We start from the raw sequence: 19,311 nt of genomic DNA on the forward strand, positions 1-19,311 counted from the left end.
CAGCGCCGGCTCCTGCCTGGTGTGCAGCGCTCCCGCCAGTGTTTCAGAAGCATCCGGTTGTTCATTCACCCATTAGTTTACCAATATCTGTCGAATGCCTTTTATTTGCTAAGTACTGAGATAACATGTGTCCTTCCTGGCACAAGGCAAGCCGTGATGGGTAGATGGCCAGGGACAGTTGCTGGAACTACAGAGCTGAAGAGGCAGCCCCTGCTCACGAGGGGCTTCGGTCTCGTTATGTGAAAGAACAGTGTTTAGACTCGGGGTTAAATGCAAGTGAGGAGGAAGCGCCTGCCTCTGCCCCAGGGGTCAGGGACCCAAGGGGCCAGGGGTCCAAGCAGGAGCATGTTTGTAGAATGTTGGAGTACGAGGGAAGGCTGAAAGGCCACTAAGTGTTGGAGGCTGAGGGGGCTTGAGGTTGAAGGATGTCAGAGTCACGTGGGGGTCCTTTTTCCAAATCACAATCTTGCCTGTGGACACACCCTCTGACTGTTCCTGAGAATACCTGTGTCCTGAGGCAAGCAGCAAGGCTTTCAAATACATTTAAATTTTTTTCTTCCTGCTTAAAAAAGAAATACATATAAAATTCAGAAAATATGTAATAGCAAAAAGGGAAAACAATAAGCCCCTATAATCTCACCATCTTATAAGAGAATTGTTTCTCTTCCAGTTTCTTTTGCATTCCTGTATTTATTTATGCCTTTTCAATTGAAAGGAAATTACACACAGCATTGTATAAGCTGCTCTTTAACAATACCTGCTGTGTGTCTCTTGGTTTAGTAGACTACTGTGTACATTGCTCATTGGCTGCATCATGTTCGATTTGACCGTGTTTTCATACATCTTCACTTTTACCATTAAAAATAATATTGGAGGGTGCCTAGGGTCTGACTCTTGATTTTGGCTCAGGTCTTAATCTCAGGATCATGAGGTCACGCCCTGCCTCTGGCTCCATGCTCAACGTGGAGTCTGCTTGAGATTCTCTAAATACATAAATACATAAATAAATTCATAAATAAATAAATAAATAAAATCTTGGGGTGTCTGGATGGCTCGGTCAGTTGAGCATCCAGCTCTCCGTTTCAGCTCAGGTCGTGATCAGGGTCCTTGGATGGAGCCCCATGTTGGGCTCTGCACTTAGTGGGGAGTCTGCTTGGGGCTCTCTTTCTCTCCCTCTGCCCCTCCCCTCTGCTTACATGTGTGCTCTCTCTCTCAAATAAAGAAATCTTTTAAAAAAATGTAATCAGTTGCTTTTCATTTATATTATGCATCTTATTTTTAAGATACCCCAGAAGCTAACATCCTGTTGAATTTTATAAGAGAAAATAAAGAAACAAATCCTCTGGATGCTGAAATGGACAGTTACTTGAGAGAATCCGTAAATTGTAAGTGACCTTTAAATTATTTTTTTGTCTCACATAGTAGAAGATACCATATTCTTATCCTGTAACTGCTATATTTCCACTTTCTAAAAGGCTATTTAAAACTTTTAGAAGTTTTGGGGCACCTGGGTGGCTCAGTCAGTTGGGCATTGATTCTTGGTTTTGGCTTCGGTTGTGATCTTGGGGTTGTAGGATTGGGCCCTGGGTGGCGCCCTGCTCAGTACGGAGTCTGCTCAGGATTCTCTGCTCCTCCCTCTGCCCCCACACGCTCTCACTCTCTCTGGGATAAATAAATAATTTTTAGAGGTTTCTATAACCTTTTTCCAATCTAATGGAAGTTAAAAAAAAATGAGCTGACTGCCTTTTTCTTACTGATTTTTTAAAAAAGATTTTATTTATTTGACAGAGAGAGAGAAATCACAAGTAGGCAGAGAGGCAGGCAGAGAGAGAGAGAGAGGGGAGGAAGCAGGCTCCCTGCAGAGCAAAGAGCCCCATGCGGGGCTTGATCCCAGGACCCTGGGATCATGACCTGAGCCAAAGTCGAGGCTTTAACCCACTGAGTCACCCAGGCGTCTCTTCTTACTGATTTTTAAGAATTATTTATATATTCTGGATATGAGTCCTTTGTCTCCTTTAAAGACTGCTGGCATCCCCCACGCTGAGGCTTGCCTTCCCACTCTTTTCATGGCATCTTCTGATGACCAGAAAGTCTCTATTGACATAAAATGAATTAAATTTATCATTCTTTCCCTTTTTTTGCTTATTATTTTTGGCTGTTATGTCCATTTATATAATCAGTCTTAATACAGCAAATGTAATAATTTTTCTGTTACTTAACTGAAGCTATTACATGTTCTCATTTTTTAAAAATTTCATTTATTTATTTGACAGAGAGAGACACAGCAAGAGAGGGAACACAAGCAAGGGGAGTGGGAGAAGGAGAAGCAGGTTTACCCCAGAGCGGGGAGCCTGATGCAGGGTTTGATCCCAGGACCTTGCAATCAGGACCTGAGCCAAAGGCAGACGCTTAATGACTGAGCCACCCAGGCAGCCCTAAACTTTATAGTTTTTCTATTTAGATATAATCCTTTGGAATTCTTAGAATATATAGAGAGCTGTGATAACTTCTTTTTATTTTCAGTAAATACAATAGTTGATGTCTACACAGTTGAGCAATTAAAGGTAAAAGCTTCGAAGAACGAAGGGAAGGCTGACCCTTTCTATGGCATTCTTTATGCTTACATTTCTATGCTGAATATTGATGATGACGCCATGACAGTAGTTCGACACCAATGGTGAGCAGCCCGTATTGTCAGCAAGCTGCTTCTTGTAAGAAATGAAGACCAACTATTGTTAGTAAATGTTAATCTCTATAAAAGTTAAAGCTGTTCTTTGGCATAACAGTTATTATGTATGCTATTTTTTATTTTGTTTTTATTTTTTCTAAGATTTTTATTTATTTATTTGACAGAGACAGATACAGTGAGAGGGAACACAAGCAGGGGGAGTGGGAGAGGGAGAAGCAGGCTTCCTTCTGAGGAAGGACTCTGGGATCATAACCTGAGCTGAAGGCAGGTGCTTAATGACTGAGCCACCCAGATGTCCCAGTTGTTATATATTTTAAATAATGTATAAATAAATAACCCATTCAAAGGTTACAGTTACTTTTCAAAGTAATATTTGATTTGCTGTGTTTCTGTAATCCTAAAATATGAAGATATAATGGTGCCAGAAACTTTTTTTTTGAAAGATTTTGTTTATTTATTACAGAGAGAGAGAGAGAGAGAGAGAGAGAGAAAGAGAGAGAGAGAGCATGAGCTGGGAGAGGGGGAAGGGCAGAAGTAGACTCCCTGCTGAGCAGGGACCTCCTGAGCCCAGGACCCTGGGATCATGACCTGAGTTGAAAGTAGAAGCATAACCGACTGAGCTCCCCAGACACCCCTGTTTCCGGAAAGTTTTAAGTGAGATGACAAACTGTTGTTTTATAATATATTAGAATATTATTTTGGTTACTGTGTCCTATAGCAATGCAAGGGACAGCATTTATTTATTTATTTTTTAAATTTTATTTATTTATTTGACAGACAGAGATCACGAGTAGGCAGAGATGCAGGCAGAGCGAGAGGAAGGGAAGCAGGCTCCCCACCGAGCAGAGAGCCTAATGTGATGCAGGGCTCCATCCCAGGACCCTGAGCCACCCAAGGGCCCCCAAGGGACAGCATTTAAAAACAACTATTTTGGAGTGCCTGGGTGGCTCAGTGGGTTAAAGCCTCTGCCTTCGGCTCGGGTCATGATTCCAGGGTCCTGGGATCGATCCCCGCATCGGGCTCTCTGCTCCACAGGGAGCCTGCTTCCTCCCCCCTCTCTCTCTGCCTACCTCTCTACCTACTTGTGATTTCTCTCTCTCTGTCAAATTAAAAAAAAAAAAATCTTAAAAAAAAAAACAACAAAAAAAAACCCCAACTATTTTCAGGGGCACCTGGGTGGCTCAGTGGGTTAAGCCTCTGCCTTTGGCTCAGATCCGTGATCTCAGGGTTCTGGGATCGAGCCCCACATCGGGCTCTCTGCTTAGTGGGGAGCCAGCTCCACTCCCACCCACCCCGCCTCTGCCTGCCTCTCTGCCTACTTGTGGTCTGTGTCTGTCAAATAAATAAATAAAATCTTTAAAAACAAACAGAACAAAAAGAAATTTCACCACATTGACCTGCAGTCGTGCATGTGTGTGTGTGTGGGGGGTTCTATAGGGTTTTATCACATGTGTGGGTTTGTGTATCTACCACCATAGTCAAGATACTGACCTGTGGATTTTGAAAATACTTTATGATTTGCTATTAAAATTGAAAAAGACCAAAGCGGAGGCTGCTGTATTTAGTTTAGTGTTTAGTTTTTGAAGAACATTTTTCAAAAACTTTTGAAAAACTTAATTGTCTCCCTAATTTCTTCCTATGTCTTTAATATTGATATCTGAGGAAAAGCATCTGAAATTTACCTTAAAAGTGATCTGAGCCTAGACAGGAAAGCACTATCTTCAGATCACACCCTCTAGTCTTTCTGTCCAAATTGGGTAAAGTAAGACCTGCCTCAAAACCTGGAATGACGTGTCATCACGGCTTAGAGAGAGAAGATTGCGTCACTAGCAGAACAAGAGCATTCTGGATGTGAACCTGACCCTCCCTAGGATTTTTCTGTTGAGGTCCCCGAGGCCTAACACAGAAGCATAGAGTGAGCCTTCATGGAACTTGGGTTTTCTGGGCACGAGACAGGATTCTTCCCTCAAAGCCCTGAGCTGGGGAGACCAGGCGGACCTACCCCTAGTAGGGAGGAATAGGACAGCACAGGATAGAGGTGTGGGGCTCCCGCTGTTTAGAGCTGGGAAGGGGTGAAGGAAAGGAGCCTTAGCAGGGGCAGGGTGGGAGGCAGGGCGGTAAAATGGGATTGATTGCACGTTGTGATGTTCCTTATTTCATGTATCTGTCTGGTATCCTGCGCCGTGCTGAATACTCTGAAGTTACTCTGACTTAGACTTTTTTTTTAAGATTTTACTTCTTTATTTGACAGAGAGAGAGATCAAAAGTAGGCAGAGAGAGGGGGAAGCAAGTTCCCCGCTGACTAGTGAGCCCGATGAGGGGCTCGATACCAGGATTCCGAGATCATGACCTGAGCCGAAGGCAGAGGCTTTAACCCACTGGGCCACCCACGCCCCCAATATAACTGATTACGACTTATAAAGGAGTGCGGTTCTTCTGCTGGAGATCAGGTTGGTCATTTATGGCCTTTACATTTTATCCTTGTCTCTGTTTCTTTTCAGCTCAGGCTGTGGTTATGTTGTAAATGAAGCATCCAGCACTTGTACTGCTTGCAACAAAAATTCTTTGGAATTTCGGTCTGTTTTTCTCAGCTTCCACTTGTTGATTGACCTCACGGACCACACAGGTACCCTCCAGGCCTGCAGTCTCACAGGACGGGTTGCTGAGGAGACTTTAGGCTGCACCGTAAGTGACAGAAAGGAAGACATGTTTTGAAATAATTCCAAAGTGAGTTCTCTTCCCCCCAAGTATAGGTTATTTCGGTGAACAGTTGGTAGAAATTAAGTCATTCATAAAGAGGTCTGGGAAAAAAAACTCAAGCCTGATTTAAACATGCGTTGTTTTCGTGAACAAATAATTGCATGTCGTATGTTCAGATGACAGCTGATACTGCTGTTGGGGACAGCGGCCGGGGCTGTTGACTGTGGGGCAGAAAGAAGATGTTTTCTATAGTCGAGTAACAGTGTGCGTGCAGAGCACATTAGAGATGCTGATGTGTTGAGGCAGAAGAAGGGTCTGGGGATGCTTCACCAGCCTGCTGGAGGAAGTCACCCCGTAGGGAGTCAGAACACACACAGTGCTGTCCTCCGTCAGGGCTGCAGCTGACACCTGGTGTGTGCACTCAATGACAGGCTCTTGGTTTTTCTATTAGTGCCAGCTCGTGTGGTTTGCGATTAGCCCCCAGCCCCACCAGTGTCAGGTTTTTAAGGGGAGTTTTCTGGGCTCAGCCACCTGACTGGTGTCAGAGATTCAGCTCGGAGACTTTCTGACCTTATCTCTTCCATGAAGACAACTGAGCTGAAATTACTAGAAGCAAAATTCCATTTTAGTGCACAAAGCCAGGTTTCACATTGTTAAGAGGAGTTATTTATACGGATTTGGAAATATTTGTCTGTTTTAACCAGGTGAATGAGTTTCTTGCAATGACGGATGAACAGAAAACAGCACTGAAGTGGCAATTTCTTCTGGAAAGAAGCAAAATTTATTTAAAAGTTAGTGTATTTTACAGTATTATATTATTCTATATATTCAAGTAATAAGAAAATCCTAGAGTATGACCTAATAAACTAGGGAATTTATTACTTTTAATAATGTCCATTCCCAGATATGCAGAAGACTCTGGCTAATGTGGGAACAATGCAAGTAATTAGGTGTTTGTTTGCTTGTTTCATGTACTATCAAGGGATTCCACATGACACCAAAAGAATAGACCAACATGGGCGTCTGGCTGACTCATTCGGTGGAGCATGTGACTCTTTAAAAAATTTTTTAAAGTTTAAAATTAATTAATTAATATATAATATTTGTTTCAGGGGTACACGTCTGTGATTCATCAGTCTTACGTAACCTGCAGTGCTCACCACAACACATGCCCTCCCCAATGTCCATCATCCAGTTAACCCTATCCCTCACCCCAACCTCCAGCAACCCTCAGGTAGCATGTAACTCTTGATCTCAAGGTCATGAGTTCAGGCCCCACCTCCGGTGTAGAGATTACTTAAAAATAAAATCTTGGGGGAAAAATAAAAAGAAATAGACCAACAAAGACAATATCTGTTATATTTTGTCCAAGGAGGACCCTGGGCTGTAGAGTCAAAGCTGGTACCCCACCCCTGTCCCGCCCATGGACCAGTGCTCCTCACCTCAGTGAGTAGCATCAGGTGGCACAGTCACATGTCTGGATGCAGGGGAGAGACAGGCTGGGTCTGAGTCCCAGTTCCACCACTCATCAGCCTCTGTGACCCTCTGGAGCTCTGTGATCCTGCATCTCTAGTCGGAGCCCCACTAACAACACTTCAGCGTGGGAGGGTCACAGAATCTTTCGGATCAAAGGTGTGAAAAGGAAGGAGACAAACTCCTTTGTTTTTGCAAATGCAGAAAATGGAATCCAGGAATGTTGCTACTTACATCAGGTCACAGGTGAAATGGGCTACAGCCTATGCTCTCTCTCCTCCTATCAGTCTCAAGAGAGTTGTATCTGTCGGGACTTACTGCACTAGAACGTGACACTGAGAATAATTTAAAACCTATTTATGAGCTGACATTCCATTAACCGTCAGCAGTGATGTCATCCCATGCCCATAGCCTCTAGAGAATCATGGTGTGTTCTTCCCAAGAGCGAGAGTGAGAAAGGCAAATGGCATCTTAGTATAATCACGAAAATAGTTGTGATCTCTTGGGTACTCTGCACAGTTTTGGGGAGCACTGTACCCACTCAGTGGGTACAGTGAGTGTCTCCACACTCAGCCCCTGGACAGCCTTCCGTCCCCCTCCTCCCAGGATAAAGCCTCCAGCACCTCCCAGGGTGGGTCTCCATGACCCTGAACTGCGCTTCTAGACCCGCTATGACTCCACTCCGTGAGAGGACATGGGTCCTGCCGGGGCTCGGGCACTTCCCATCCCTGATCCTCACTGTACCCGCTACAGCTAAGCCTCAGAAACCGCGGTGCCCACTTCCCAGCGCTGCTTTCCATGGGGCCTTAAGCACGTCTGAGCAGGTTGCAGACATGGAGTTACCCATGGACTCCCTGATATTCCTAGCACATTGCTTTGAGGCCTCTTTATTACTAGGCTGGAGGGGGATTGCAGGAACATACCGATCTCTTCCGCCATTAGCGTGGATCACTCTGCGTACTGTGTGTCCCGGAGCGGAGTACGCTCAGATCTCTGAACAACTTCGCTTCCCTCCAGACAAGAGGTGCCAGTGCTAATGAGTTTGATCAGTTTAAATCCATGGCAGGTTCCTTATAGTTTCCCTAACTTGATCTAAACGTAACAAGAAAGTGCTCTCAAAAAGGGGGACATTGTACCTTTCCAAAGGACTTGTTTAAAGGTGTTTAAGTCAGATTGAATAGATTTTAAGCATATATAAAAGGATTCTATCACAAAATAAAGATCATGTTAATCTACACTTTCAGTTGTTTATTTTTTATAGAATTTAAAAATATATTTTATTTATTTACTTGACACAGAGAGAGAGACCAGAAGCAGGAGGAGCAGCAGAGGCAGAGGGAGAAGCAAGAAGCCTGACACAGACTCGATCCTAGGACCCTGTGATTGCAGCCTGAACCAAAGGCAGACGCTTAACTGACTGAGCCACACAGGCATCCAACAATTTCAATTATTTTAAATCAGTTAAAATAGAACATGTGATTTAAAAAGTAGGAACTCATGTTGTTCTGCTAATATGACAAAAACCAAAGTATTGCTATAGGGATGGGCCATTTTGTATATTTATCATATTTCAATTAAAAACAATGGCTACTGGGGCACCAGTAGTTTAGTCTGTGAAGCGTCTGCCTTCGGCTCAGGTCATGATCTCAGGGTCCTGGGATCGAGTCCCACATTGGGCTCTCTGCTCAGCGGGGAGTCTGCTTCTCCCTCTGCCTTTGTCTCTCCTCCCTGCTCATGCTCTCTGTCTCAAAGAAATAAAATCCTTTAAAAACAAACAAAAAAAACAATGGCTACTTAAAATGGTTCAGTTGGAGGGGTTTCAAAGCAATGTATTTTAGTATCTTTTTTAAATGATTGACTTATTTATTAGAGAGAACATGAGTAGGGGGAGTGGCGGAGGGAGAGACAGAATCTCAAGAAGACTCCCCTCTGAGTGGAGCTCAAGGCTTCTAGGACCCTGAGATCATGACCTGAGCTGAAACCAAGAGCCTGATGATGCTCAACCAACTGAGCCACCCAGGCGCCCTGGTATTTAATGTTTTAAAACACATGGTGATATAAACACAGGTCCTTGTAAGTCTGATATTAGTGTCAAAGAATGATTTCTGAAAAGAGTAAAACCATGACTCACACAAAAATACAATGAATGTCAAAGATTTAATTCATTAATCAGTGAAGCAACTAGAAAGGGGTTCTTAAAAAACAAATTTAAAAAGATTTGAAAGAGTAGATGCAGAGGCTGACAGCAGTGCTGAACTGGGGCTCTCTGTAGATAGCAAAACCCGCCTCTTCCCCGGGGAGAGCTGACTGTGTCTTAACGCAGACAGGATTCCTTTGGATTTCCCTGAGTAGGGGACCAGGACAGGGGCAGAGCCCTGCAGACTGAGGTCACCCTGACTGTAGAGGTGGGGGTGCTCCACTGAAAGACGTACACTATCCTTACCGCCCACCTCGGCCTTTCCGTGTTTCCTGACATTCATCTGTGTTTTCCTGTTAGTCTTTGAAACTATCATGGCCAACTAACATGTCCTTCCACTCTGTATTAAATGAAACATCGGTGAAAGTGCTTTGTTAAATGTCAAGAATAAGACATTGTTCTTAACAAACTGCATTATCACATCCCCAGAGCCTATCAGACTTAGGTGACTACCACAGGTTAACCCTCACAGCTGCTAGTTTGAACACATTTTATTTTTACATTTAAGTCATCTCTATATCCAATGTGGGACTTGAACTCATGACTGGGAGAGTGAGAGTGACATGGTCTTCCAACGGAGCCTAGGCCAGCGTCCCCTTGAACACACTTTATACCCTTCCTTGGTATCTGTTGGATTTGAAACTTCAACTTCCCTACCAAAGAGAAATGTCATGAGAAAAATAACAGATTTTTACAAAATTACCGTCAGGAGCCAGATATGTCATTTCCCTCCCAAACTCCCCCAATGTGAACTCTCTCCCTCGTCTTACAGGGGTCACTAGAATTGACACTCACACCTGCAGAACAGCTCGTCGTAGCTCGTCGTGGTTCTCTCCTGCATTCTCTGCTGCCAGTCACTGGTTTTCAACTTTATATACATAGTGATTTTTAAAATTAACTCCTTGTCTCTCTCTTTTCTCCCTACAGTTTTTTTCATCACACAGAGCGAGGGGCGGATTGAGACTTAGTGTGCTCTCATGTAAGCTGGCAGACCCTGTTGAGGCAAGTAGGAGCTTGTCTGGGCAAGGAAAATTTTAAAACAAGATACTTTAAACTCTGGACAAGAATATGAGTTTCCATTCTCTTGAGAGTGGAAATAGTTTTGAAAACTATGGATAAAATTGTATTTTGTTCAAAGGTGGTAAAAATGTTTCTATAAATTGTTATTATGTATCCTTCTGGAGCTGGTTAGGGGGTAAGTCTTAAAATCTCTCATCCACCCCAGCTTCTTTCTTAGAAGGCCTTTTGGCTGATTTTGCCCTTTCTTCCCAAGTTGGAAAATGTGTGCAGGAATTAATAAACATGTTCAATCTTCCCCCACAGATATCAGTGATTTCTTAAGCCCATTTCCTCTTTGTCTTACTTCCCTGGGGAAAGATCAGAACCTCCTAGAATGACCTTCCTGGAGCTTGGTGGTGGCTGAGACTGCCTTCCAGGAACTGCTGGGACACAGGCAAGGGCCTCTTGGCGGCTCAGGGTGGGAACAGCGGAAGCCCAAGGCCGCAGGCAGTGCTGGGCAGCAGCTTTGAACCCTGAAGAGCTCTGAGCTTTGCCTTCTCTGATGACACATGTGGCGGCCCAGCACTTGTGAAGACTGGCTGCCATAGGGGTGAGATGTGTGAGTCTGAATCACCTGGGAGGAGACCAGCCTCAAAAGATCTCAGAGTGGCGCCAGTCTGGGACCTGGAAGGGCAGGGCTGCTCCAACAGGACGCCGGCCCCAGCCTCCCTGCACCACATGGGTCCTGGCTGTACCCCGGAGCACTGTGTCAGCCCCACACTGTGGTTTACCAGCACAGTCACTGCTGGCCCACAGTCTGGGTGGTTTGGTGTTTCCAGCACCCACCACAGGAGAAAAGAACAAAAAGTAAGTATCTGAAACTTTTTCACAAAGCTGGTGTTGGGAGATAAATGTGTCAGCAGTGTTGTCTCTGGCTTTTAACATCGGCAGCTGTGTCAGAGGGGCATGAGTGGACCCTAGTGTGTCCAGATTGTGGTAATGAGGCAAGGCACGACTTGACCTAGATGTGCAGATGGGGGTGCGCCCCATGAAGAGCTTCCTTTCCCCCTCCCCTGGGGCAGGGTATGCGTGTGCTAAGCAAGGTGACTCCAGAAGAGAAGGAAGGTGGCAGAGTGGTGGAGCGGGAGGAGAGAGGCTGCGGAGGAGAGAGAAGTGGGGACCTGCCTGGTCGTCACATTCACACTCTCTGCTGATTAAGCAAGAGCTGGTGTCCAAGAGCAGAGGAGACCAGGGAGGACAGCTGGCCCGGGTGGTGTGTCAGGAATGGCTATGCCAGACCTCCTGGTGCCCTGACCTCTGCCAGCAGGTCCCAATGCACCAATGCCTGGACCACAGGTGTTGGTACCAGCTGTGTGGGCTCCTGCCATCTGGGGGCCTCTGTTGCCCAATGGCCTCAGCAGCATAATACAGATGCCTAATATAGGCATTCTCAGATTAGGCTTTTATGTCATACCCAGTGTTCCGCAGCCACAGCTATGGGCCCTAGCAGTGCCGTGAAGGGCTCTGAACAGCCTCTTCACTGCTACCTTGGTGACATCTCAGTCCACCAGCATTTAACCAAGGAAACCCCATGCGCGTACCTGGAGGGGCCCCCCGATTTCTGATTTCATCTGACAGCATAGGAATCTACAAGGCTAGGTGTCAGGCCACACTGAATCCAAGGGGCTTCCCGAGATTAACTTACACATATATGAAATGAAGATGACAGATGGTTGATTTCTAAAATCTGGCTGTAGATTAGCCAGAATTCATGCACTCAGAGGCAATAAAGAAAGAAGCCTACCGTTCCATCACTACAAACTCTGCGAGTCCCTGTCCAGCAGCTCCGCTTGCTGCTGCCCTCCAGGAGCTGCTTTTCCTGTCCTGGCACCTTCCCATCTGCAGGTTTGCTTTGCTTTATGTAAAGAGTGTGCTGACTGGATGATTCTTCCTAATCTACTCGTGGTTGCTTTTGGTAAGGTTCTCCTTTCCTAATTTTGCTGTGCACATGGCAGAATATGTGATACGCTTCACATAAAATTGATTATTTTACCATTTTTAGGTGTACAATTGAATGGCCTTAAATACATTCACAGTGTTGTGCGACCATCACCATATCCATTGCCAGAACTTTTTCATCTTCCCAAACTGACACTCTCTCCCCGTTAGACAATCGCTCTCTATTTCCGCTTCTCCAGTCCCTGCTAACCTCTGAGCTGCTTCATGTCCATGAGCTTGATGACTCTGCGTACTTCATGCGAGACATGACCTTCTGTGGTGGCTTCTTTCTCTGGCATGATGTGTTTGACTGTGAGCCTACGGTCATACGCAGCCTGCCCACACAACCACCTCTATTTCAACTCCTGCAGCTGGGCCTTCAGGTCCCATCTGTAACATGGGGAAACTAACAGTCCTTGTATAAACTGAGTATGGGGGGTGTCTGGGTGGCTCAGTCAGTTAAGCATCTGCCTTTGGCTCAGGTCATGATCCCAGTCCCAGGATCGAGCCCCGTGTGGGGTGCCCTGCTCAGTGGGGAGTCTGTTTCTCCCTTGCTCCTCCCCCTGCTTGTGCTCTGTCAAATAAATAAAATCTTCCAAAAAATAATAAAATCATAAATTGGGTGCTGTAAGTGTCTATTACAGTATCTATCCCATGAAAAGCACCCAATTATGTTAGCTATTCATGTAATTATAGCAACTTAATGTCCAGAACTTGGAAATTAAGTTGGAAATGACTTTTGGGACTTCGTCAAGATCAAAAACTACTGCACAGTAAAGGGAACAGTCAACAAAACAAAGAGGCAACCCACGGAATGGGAGAAGATATTCGCAAACAACACTACAAAGGGCTGATATCCAGGATCTGTGAAGCTTAAACAACCTGCTTCCAGGATGGTCTTTGGTTCTGAGCTTCCATCTGTGGGTCTCCTTTTGTAAACAGGGATAACAATGCCAGCTTCTCTTGGTGACTGTCAAGACTGAGCACATGCATGTATGTCAGGGGCGTAGACTCACATGCCCGGGACATGATCAGGGAGTGTGTCACGGTAAATGCTGAAGGAGAGCAGCTTCACTGCCAGTTTCATATCTGGCAACAGTTTTGTCATGTGAATCCTATTCTGTTTTGTAGTTTGATTTTTTTTTCTATAGTTGATTTTTTTTTTTTTTTTTAAGTAGACTCCACGCCCAAGGTGTGGCTTGAACTCATGACCTCAAGATTAAGAGTTGCATGCTCGGGGCCCCTTGGTGGCTCAGTCAGTTGAGTGTCCGACTCCTGGTTTTGGATCAGGTCATGATCTCAGGATCTTGAGATCAAGGCCTGCGTTGGGCTCAGCGCTCAGCACAGGGTCTTCTTGAGATTCTCTCTCCCTCTTCCCCCACAGCTCTCCCCCATGCTCTCCCATATGGTCTCTCTCTCTTGCTCAATAAATAAATAAGTCTCGGGGTTAAAAAAAAGTGTTCTGTGTTCTACCAACTGGGCCAGCCAGGCACCCCTATACGTGAGTTATAGTTACAATTACTCTTTCCCTTTAAAATATATGAGAGCTTTTAGCATATTTGAATTTATCATATTGAAAAGAAATATAAAACTTATCTGAAATCAAGGGTACTACACCAACATTAGTACCACAGATGTGCCCAATAGTCTCATCAAAACAATAACTAAGTACAAAAATATTGAAAGATGTTAGCTTCACTATTAATGAAAGAAATGCAAATCAAAATGACCACAGCCATAGGGAAGCCTGGGTGGCTCAGGTTGTTTAAGCGTCTGATTCTTGGTTTCGGCTCAGGTCCTGATGTCAGGGTTGTGACACGGAGCCCTGTCTGGCCCCAGGCTCAGCGGGGAGCCTGCTTGAGAGTCTCTCCCTCTCCCTACACCCCTTCTCACCCCCATGCTCTCTTTCTCTCTAAAAATAAATAAATCTTTTAAAAAAGTGATTATAGCCATGATACCAGCATTGGGTAGGGTGTGCATAAAAAGGTATTTTTACACACTCATGTCAAGTACAAATTTGTGTGTCACTTTCCCATGGCAAATTGGCAAAATATTTATTTATTTATTTAAGATTTTATTTATTTATTTATTTAAGATTTTATTTATTTATTTGACAGAGATCACAAGTAGGCAGAGAGGCAGGCAGAGAGAGGGGGAAGCAGGCTCCACACAGAGCAGAGAGCCCGATACGGGGCTCGATCCCAGGACCCCGAGATCATGACCTGAACCAAAGGCAGAGGCTTAACCCACTGAGCCACCCAGGTGCCCCACAAATACATAATTTAAAGTGCAGACCATTTAACCGATTTCACATCTATGCCTTTCCCTAGGGAAGTAAACAAACGTCACATAATGTAAGTGGAAGAAGTCCCTTATGTCACTGTTTCTGACAGGACAACATTTGAAAGTTGTGCGGCCTGTAGGGGAATGTTGGGCCCTACCCAGGTCCCCTGACCCTGCAGGCACACACCCATCCCTCAGCTTCTCTGAGGGGGACAGTTACCTAGGAGAAGTTATGGGAGGGGTGGGGAGCAGATGTCGACAGTGACTTCCCCTTGGGATGGTCAGTGGACTGAAGCTCATCTCTAGCTCTGAGACCACCACACTTTCTCCATTGGCTCTCTGCCCTTTCTGCTTCCTCTGCACTTTTCTCCTGAGAGTGTTCCCTCAGTAAACCATCTGGATAAGAACCCCACCTTGGCTTGGCCTCTGGGGCACTCCATCTAGGACACAGTGAGTATAGTGAGTATAGTATACTCACTTTTTGTAAAAGCCCAGTGAACATTAAAGAAGAGTGCAGAAGGGGCGCCTGGGTGCCTCTGCCTTTGGCTCAGGTCATGATTCCAGGGTCCTGGGATTGAGCCCAAATCGGGCTCTCTGCTCAGCGGGAAGCCAGCTTCCTCCTCCTCCTCCCTCTCTCTCTCTGCCTTCCTCTCTGCCTGTCAAAAACCTTAAAAAAAAAAAGTGCAGAAGAACACGTGAAGCCATACAGTCTACATGAACTAATATATTATGGAATTTTTTTCTTAAGTGTGGTAATAGTATTGTATCTGTATAGGAGAACGTTCTTATCCTTAGGAGATCATACTGGAAGGGTCAAGTGTTTCTGCAACTCATGTCCAGTTTTCCAGCCCAAGTGTGTTCAGGCGTATCTGTATGTGGAGAGAGACCGAGTGTGAAGTGAGAGAGAAGAAACATAACCAATGTTAAGAATTACTGAATTGAATTACTGAATCAAATTAACAATTACTGAATCAAGAGAGAAGAAACATAACCAATGTTAACAATTACTGAAAGTGCATGGAGTTCACTGTATTAGTCTTTCAACTTCTTGAGAGGTTCAAATTTATTCAGAATAAAAAGTGGGGGGAAAATGTGGCTCCTGGGCGCTAGGATTACTGTGATTTTTAGCAAGATTAGGAATTGTGGGAATTGGTGTCTCTGATTTTTGTTCTTGAAGCCAAGGACTTTGTGTGCTACACCCACAATGCTGTTGTCACCTGTTTGTGCCAAAGCTCGTGCCACCACCGTGGAGAACACTGAGCTACATAGGAGCTGGTTTGTACTGCCCAAGGGCCTGCTGTGAACCAGCTCCTGCCTCACACCTTTTGGCTCGCTCTAAAGTCCGTCAGCTTAGTGGACTCGTCTCAGCTGGACCTCGTGTCTACTGGTTAGACGAATACATGCTCAGTTATGGGCACCCTTCAGCCTGCTCTTCTGCCGCAGGGAATGTAGCCCAGTGCAGTAATTACAGATATGCGGATTCTACTAGCAAATGACTAGAATTGCCAGCGATGGAGGAGTGATTTCAGAATCTTGCAGTCACTGAAAACAGTGCAGCAGCAATGTGCCAACTGCCACAGAGTCACAAGACACTGTGAGGAAAGGTTAGGAAATTGAGTTATGGGCAGATCTTCTAAGAATTGCAATTACAACCACAGATTTGGAAGAAGGTACATTAACTGCTTCACTTTGGCTGTGTCTGGGTGAATGGAATTTTGGGTGTTTTTGCTTATTCATACTCTTGAACTCCTCTGTAATAAACATAGTGCTTAGGCAATTAAAATAAGAAACTTGATTAGAAGATAAAACAAGTTAAGGTCGGATGACATCTAATAAACAGGTCCAATCCTGGCATTTCTTCACAATAAATTATAAATTAGATGTGGGGGTTGCCTAATACTTACATGTTTGAATCTTATGTATTTACCTGCAGGATACAGCCTGCATTGTCATCAAGACTTCATGTTCTGCTCTTAAGAAAGCTAGTTTGTAACTTGGTTCTTTCCCTCAGCTGAGTACCCAGAAAGCCAGGCTAGCTAGTCACTAAATCTACATGTTCATGTTTAACAGGGATGGTAGTAATAACAAACTCCCAGCTTTGGTAAGGTTAAATAATACATGGAACGCTCTTGACCCAGTGCCTAGCAGTACAAAGGGCTCAGTAAATGTGACCAGTTATTAAATTAGATGTCCTTAGCTTTCTGTGAGGGGACTGCAGATGTCTTCCGTTTAGATCTCCAGCAGGAGCCCCTGCCTGAAGGATACCACAGTACCACGGGCACTATGCATCCTGCCAAGACTTTTTGTCCACGGAGAGCAGATAGGAACAAAAGTAGCTCTCCAGGGCCATTCAGCTTCCTCATCTCTGCTTGGAGGTAGAGGTGCTGATTAACTCTGTTAATAGAGCACAGTGCTCTAGAGGCCAAAGGTCAATGACCAAGGTTTGAACCCCTTAGTGAGGAAGTGTGCCTCTTAGCCATTAATGAAGCGGTAAAAGTAAACTTTCAGGCCAAATAAAAGAAAGCATTTTTATTTGGAAAACAATCATTTCAAAATTATCTCCCAAACTCATAATATTACAGGACATGGTATAAATGAGTGAGGTTGCCATTAATCATTTATTAAATACAGTTTTAAATTGTGTGGAGTAGTGTTTATCCACATTTCCAAAAGAAGCACTTAGGAGTGCTGGAGATTAATTCTGCTAATTAATACAGTGGGCTTGGCATGGGCAAGTGATGTGGAATTATTTATTTTTACAAATTACCTCTTGATGATTATCATGATCAATTAAGGATACGTGATTTTCAAAATATTTTGCATTTTAAAAAAAAGATACTTATTTATTTATTTGACAGATCAGAAGTAGGCAAAGAGGCAGGCAGGCAGAGAGAGAGGAGGAAGCAGGCTCCCCACTAAGCAGAGAGCCTGATGCGGGGCTCGATCCCGGGACCCTGGGATCATGACCTGAGTCGATGGCAGAGGCTTTAACCCACTAAGCCACCCAGGTGCCCCTTGCATATTTTTAAAAAAGATTTTATTTATTTATTTGACAGAGAGAGAGATCACAAGTAGGCAGAGAGGGAGGGTAAAGCAGGCTCCCCGCTGAGGGGCCAACCTGATTCGGGGCTCGACCCCAGGACCCTGAGGACCTGAGCCAAAGGCAGAGGCTTAACCCTTTGAGTCACCCAGGCGCCCCTCTTTTGCATATTTTAAGTTTTGAATTACTGATCTCAGAATGTCTCAATGAAAAGTCTTTTCTTAAAAAACTTTTTTTTTAAAGATTTGTATTTATTTGAGAGATAAAGGATGAGCCAGGAGGAAGGGCAGAGGGGAAAAGTAGAGCTCTCGTTGAGCAGGGAGCTTGACTTGGGGGCTCAATCCCAGGATCTAGGGATCATGACCTGAGAGGAAGACAGATGCTTAAGGGACTGAGCCACCCAGGCACCCCCCCCCCAAATGAAAAGTCTTATCCACTCCAGTTTTAGGAAGGAAAGTCTTAACATTAGGTTTGATAAATTCTCTGCTTTGGAAGCATTACAAAAACTTAATTTGGTGGTTTCTTAAAATTCTCAATCTTCTTTCCATTTCTGGCCCAGCTTTTCTAGATCACATTTTCCTTTAAGGGTCCATTTTCCTTAAGTCATAACAATCCAATTAAATCATATTTAAGAATTAGTTTCTTCTTAAAGGATTGTCCCATTTAATAACCTCTGCTTGCTTCTGTCCAGCTCCCTTCTCTCCTGAAACTTAGTAAGTCAGGGCGCTTTGCACAGACTCAGTACTCTGGCTTTTCCACCTTAAATCTCATACTAACGACCCCGTGTATGCCAGCCTGGATCTCATCGTTTTCTTTCACGGGTCCGACTCCCTTCGGGGTCCCGGTCAAGATAATATCTCCTTCTTCCAAGGTCATTATCTTAGAAACGTAGCTGATGATGTAGGGGATGGAAAAGATCATGGAGGCTGTCTCACCCTCCTGCCTGAGTTCGCCATTGACCCTGAGCCAGAGCTTCAGGTTGTGAGGGTCCGGGATCCTCTCCTTGGGCACGAACGCGCTGACCGGACAGGAGGCCGTGAAGCTCTTGGCCAGCGTCCAGGGCAAGCCCTTCTTCTTGCACTCGTCCTGCACGTCTCTGGCGGTCATGTCCAGACACAGGGCATAGCCGGCCACGTAGTCCATGGCCGCGGCCTCGGGGACGGCGCGGCTGCGCCTGCCCATCACGACGCCCAGCTCGAGCTCGTGGTGCAGGTTGCTGCTGTAGGGCGGCATGAGAATGGCCGAGCCGTCGGGCACGTAGGCAGTGGACGGCTTGAGGAAGAGCAGCGGCTCGCTCGGCAAGGCGCTCTGCATCTCCTTGGCGTGGTCCGCGTAGTTCCTGCCCACGCACACGATGTTCTTCCCCCACTCCCAGAAGCGGGACAGCGGCCTGGGCGCCGCCATGGCTCCGCCGGGCGTCCCTGGAGGTCACGTGACCCGCCGGGCCCGGTCACCTGACGCCGACGGCGCCCCGGAAAGAACGAACTACCTCACAGCGCTGTCCTGTCCGCGACGGCCCGTGCAGCTCTGCGCTCTACCGGGTGCTCAACAGTCGCGGCGCCTCAACTCCTGGGAGCCGCTGTCCAGTAGCTGCCTCAGGGCACGGGCCTGGTCCCTGGAGAGCGGCGGAAGCACTGACGCTGCCCTTCGGCCGCGGCCGCCGCAGGTAGCTCCAGGCGCCCCGCCCGCACTCGGGTCCGCGGAGGCCCGGCCGGCAGCGGGCACGGGTTTGGACGCGGGCGCTGATTGGCCGAGGTCTGGGGCGGGGGCGCTAGGCGTGCGCTGGTTGGCTGGGGGGCGGGGCGGCGGGTGCCGATTGGCCGCGGCGCCCCTCCGGCGTGTGCGGCCGGCCCGCCCCTCGCGCCGCCGCCGCTGCCGCCGCCGCCGCCGCCGCCGCCGCCGCCGCCGCCGCCCCGCCGTCCCGGGTCATGG

The 19,311-nt window shown here is 46.1% G+C and overlaps 3 protein-coding genes across 9 annotated transcripts in view; 2 read left to right on the top strand and 1 right to left on the bottom strand.

The window, feature by feature from the left end:
• The window catches only part of MEIOB (meiosis specific with OB-fold), a 29,034-nt gene extending 18,665 nt beyond the window's left edge, over window positions 1-10,369 (top strand). For 5 of the 6 annotated variants that reach the window (XM_059416004.1, XM_059415999.1, XM_059416001.1 and 2 more), the window contains 5 exons: window positions 1,284-1,385; window positions 2,524-2,677; window positions 5,191-5,374; window positions 6,094-6,180; window positions 9,987-10,369. In XM_059416004.1, the coding sequence (XP_059271987.1) occupies window positions 1,284-1,385; window positions 2,524-2,677; window positions 5,191-5,374; window positions 6,094-6,180; window positions 9,987-10,097 (638 nt within the window). In that variant the 3' untranslated portion in view covers window positions 10,098-10,369. The remainder of the gene's footprint in view (window positions 1-1,283; window positions 1,386-2,523; window positions 2,678-5,190; window positions 5,375-6,093; window positions 6,181-9,986) is intronic. The other variant, XM_059416002.1, reaches the window with a different exon arrangement.
• A 6,484-nt stretch (window positions 10,370-16,853) lies between these two features.
• On the bottom strand, window positions 16,854-18,783 carry FAHD1 (fumarylacetoacetate hydrolase domain containing 1). The gene has a single exon (XM_059415710.1). The coding sequence runs from the start codon at window positions 18,781-18,783 to the stop codon at window positions 18,118-18,120; it is 666 nt and encodes a 221-aa protein (XP_059271693.1). The 3' UTR covers window positions 16,854-18,117.
• Window positions 18,784-18,955: 172 nt separating this feature from the next.
• The window catches only part of HAGH (hydroxyacylglutathione hydrolase), an 18,368-nt gene continuing 18,012 nt past the window's right edge, over window positions 18,956-19,311 (top strand). For both annotated transcript variants that reach the window (XM_059415708.1, XM_059415709.1), the window contains exon 1: window positions 18,956-19,045. The gene's annotated coding sequence lies outside the window, so the exon portion shown is untranslated. The remainder of the gene's footprint in view (window positions 19,046-19,311) is intronic.

Source organism: Mustela nigripes, chromosome 11 (assembly GCF_022355385.1).
Source record: "Mustela nigripes isolate SB6536 chromosome 11, MUSNIG.SB6536, whole genome shotgun sequence".
Classification (NCBI taxonomy): Eukaryota; Metazoa; Chordata; class Mammalia; order Carnivora; family Mustelidae; genus Mustela; species Mustela nigripes.

Excerpts from the sequence above, each read along its gene's own strand:
- FAHD1 (XM_059415710.1), bottom strand. The coding sequence starts at position 18,783 with ATGGCGGCGCCCAGGCCGCTGTCCCGCTTCTGGGAGTGGGGGAAGAAC.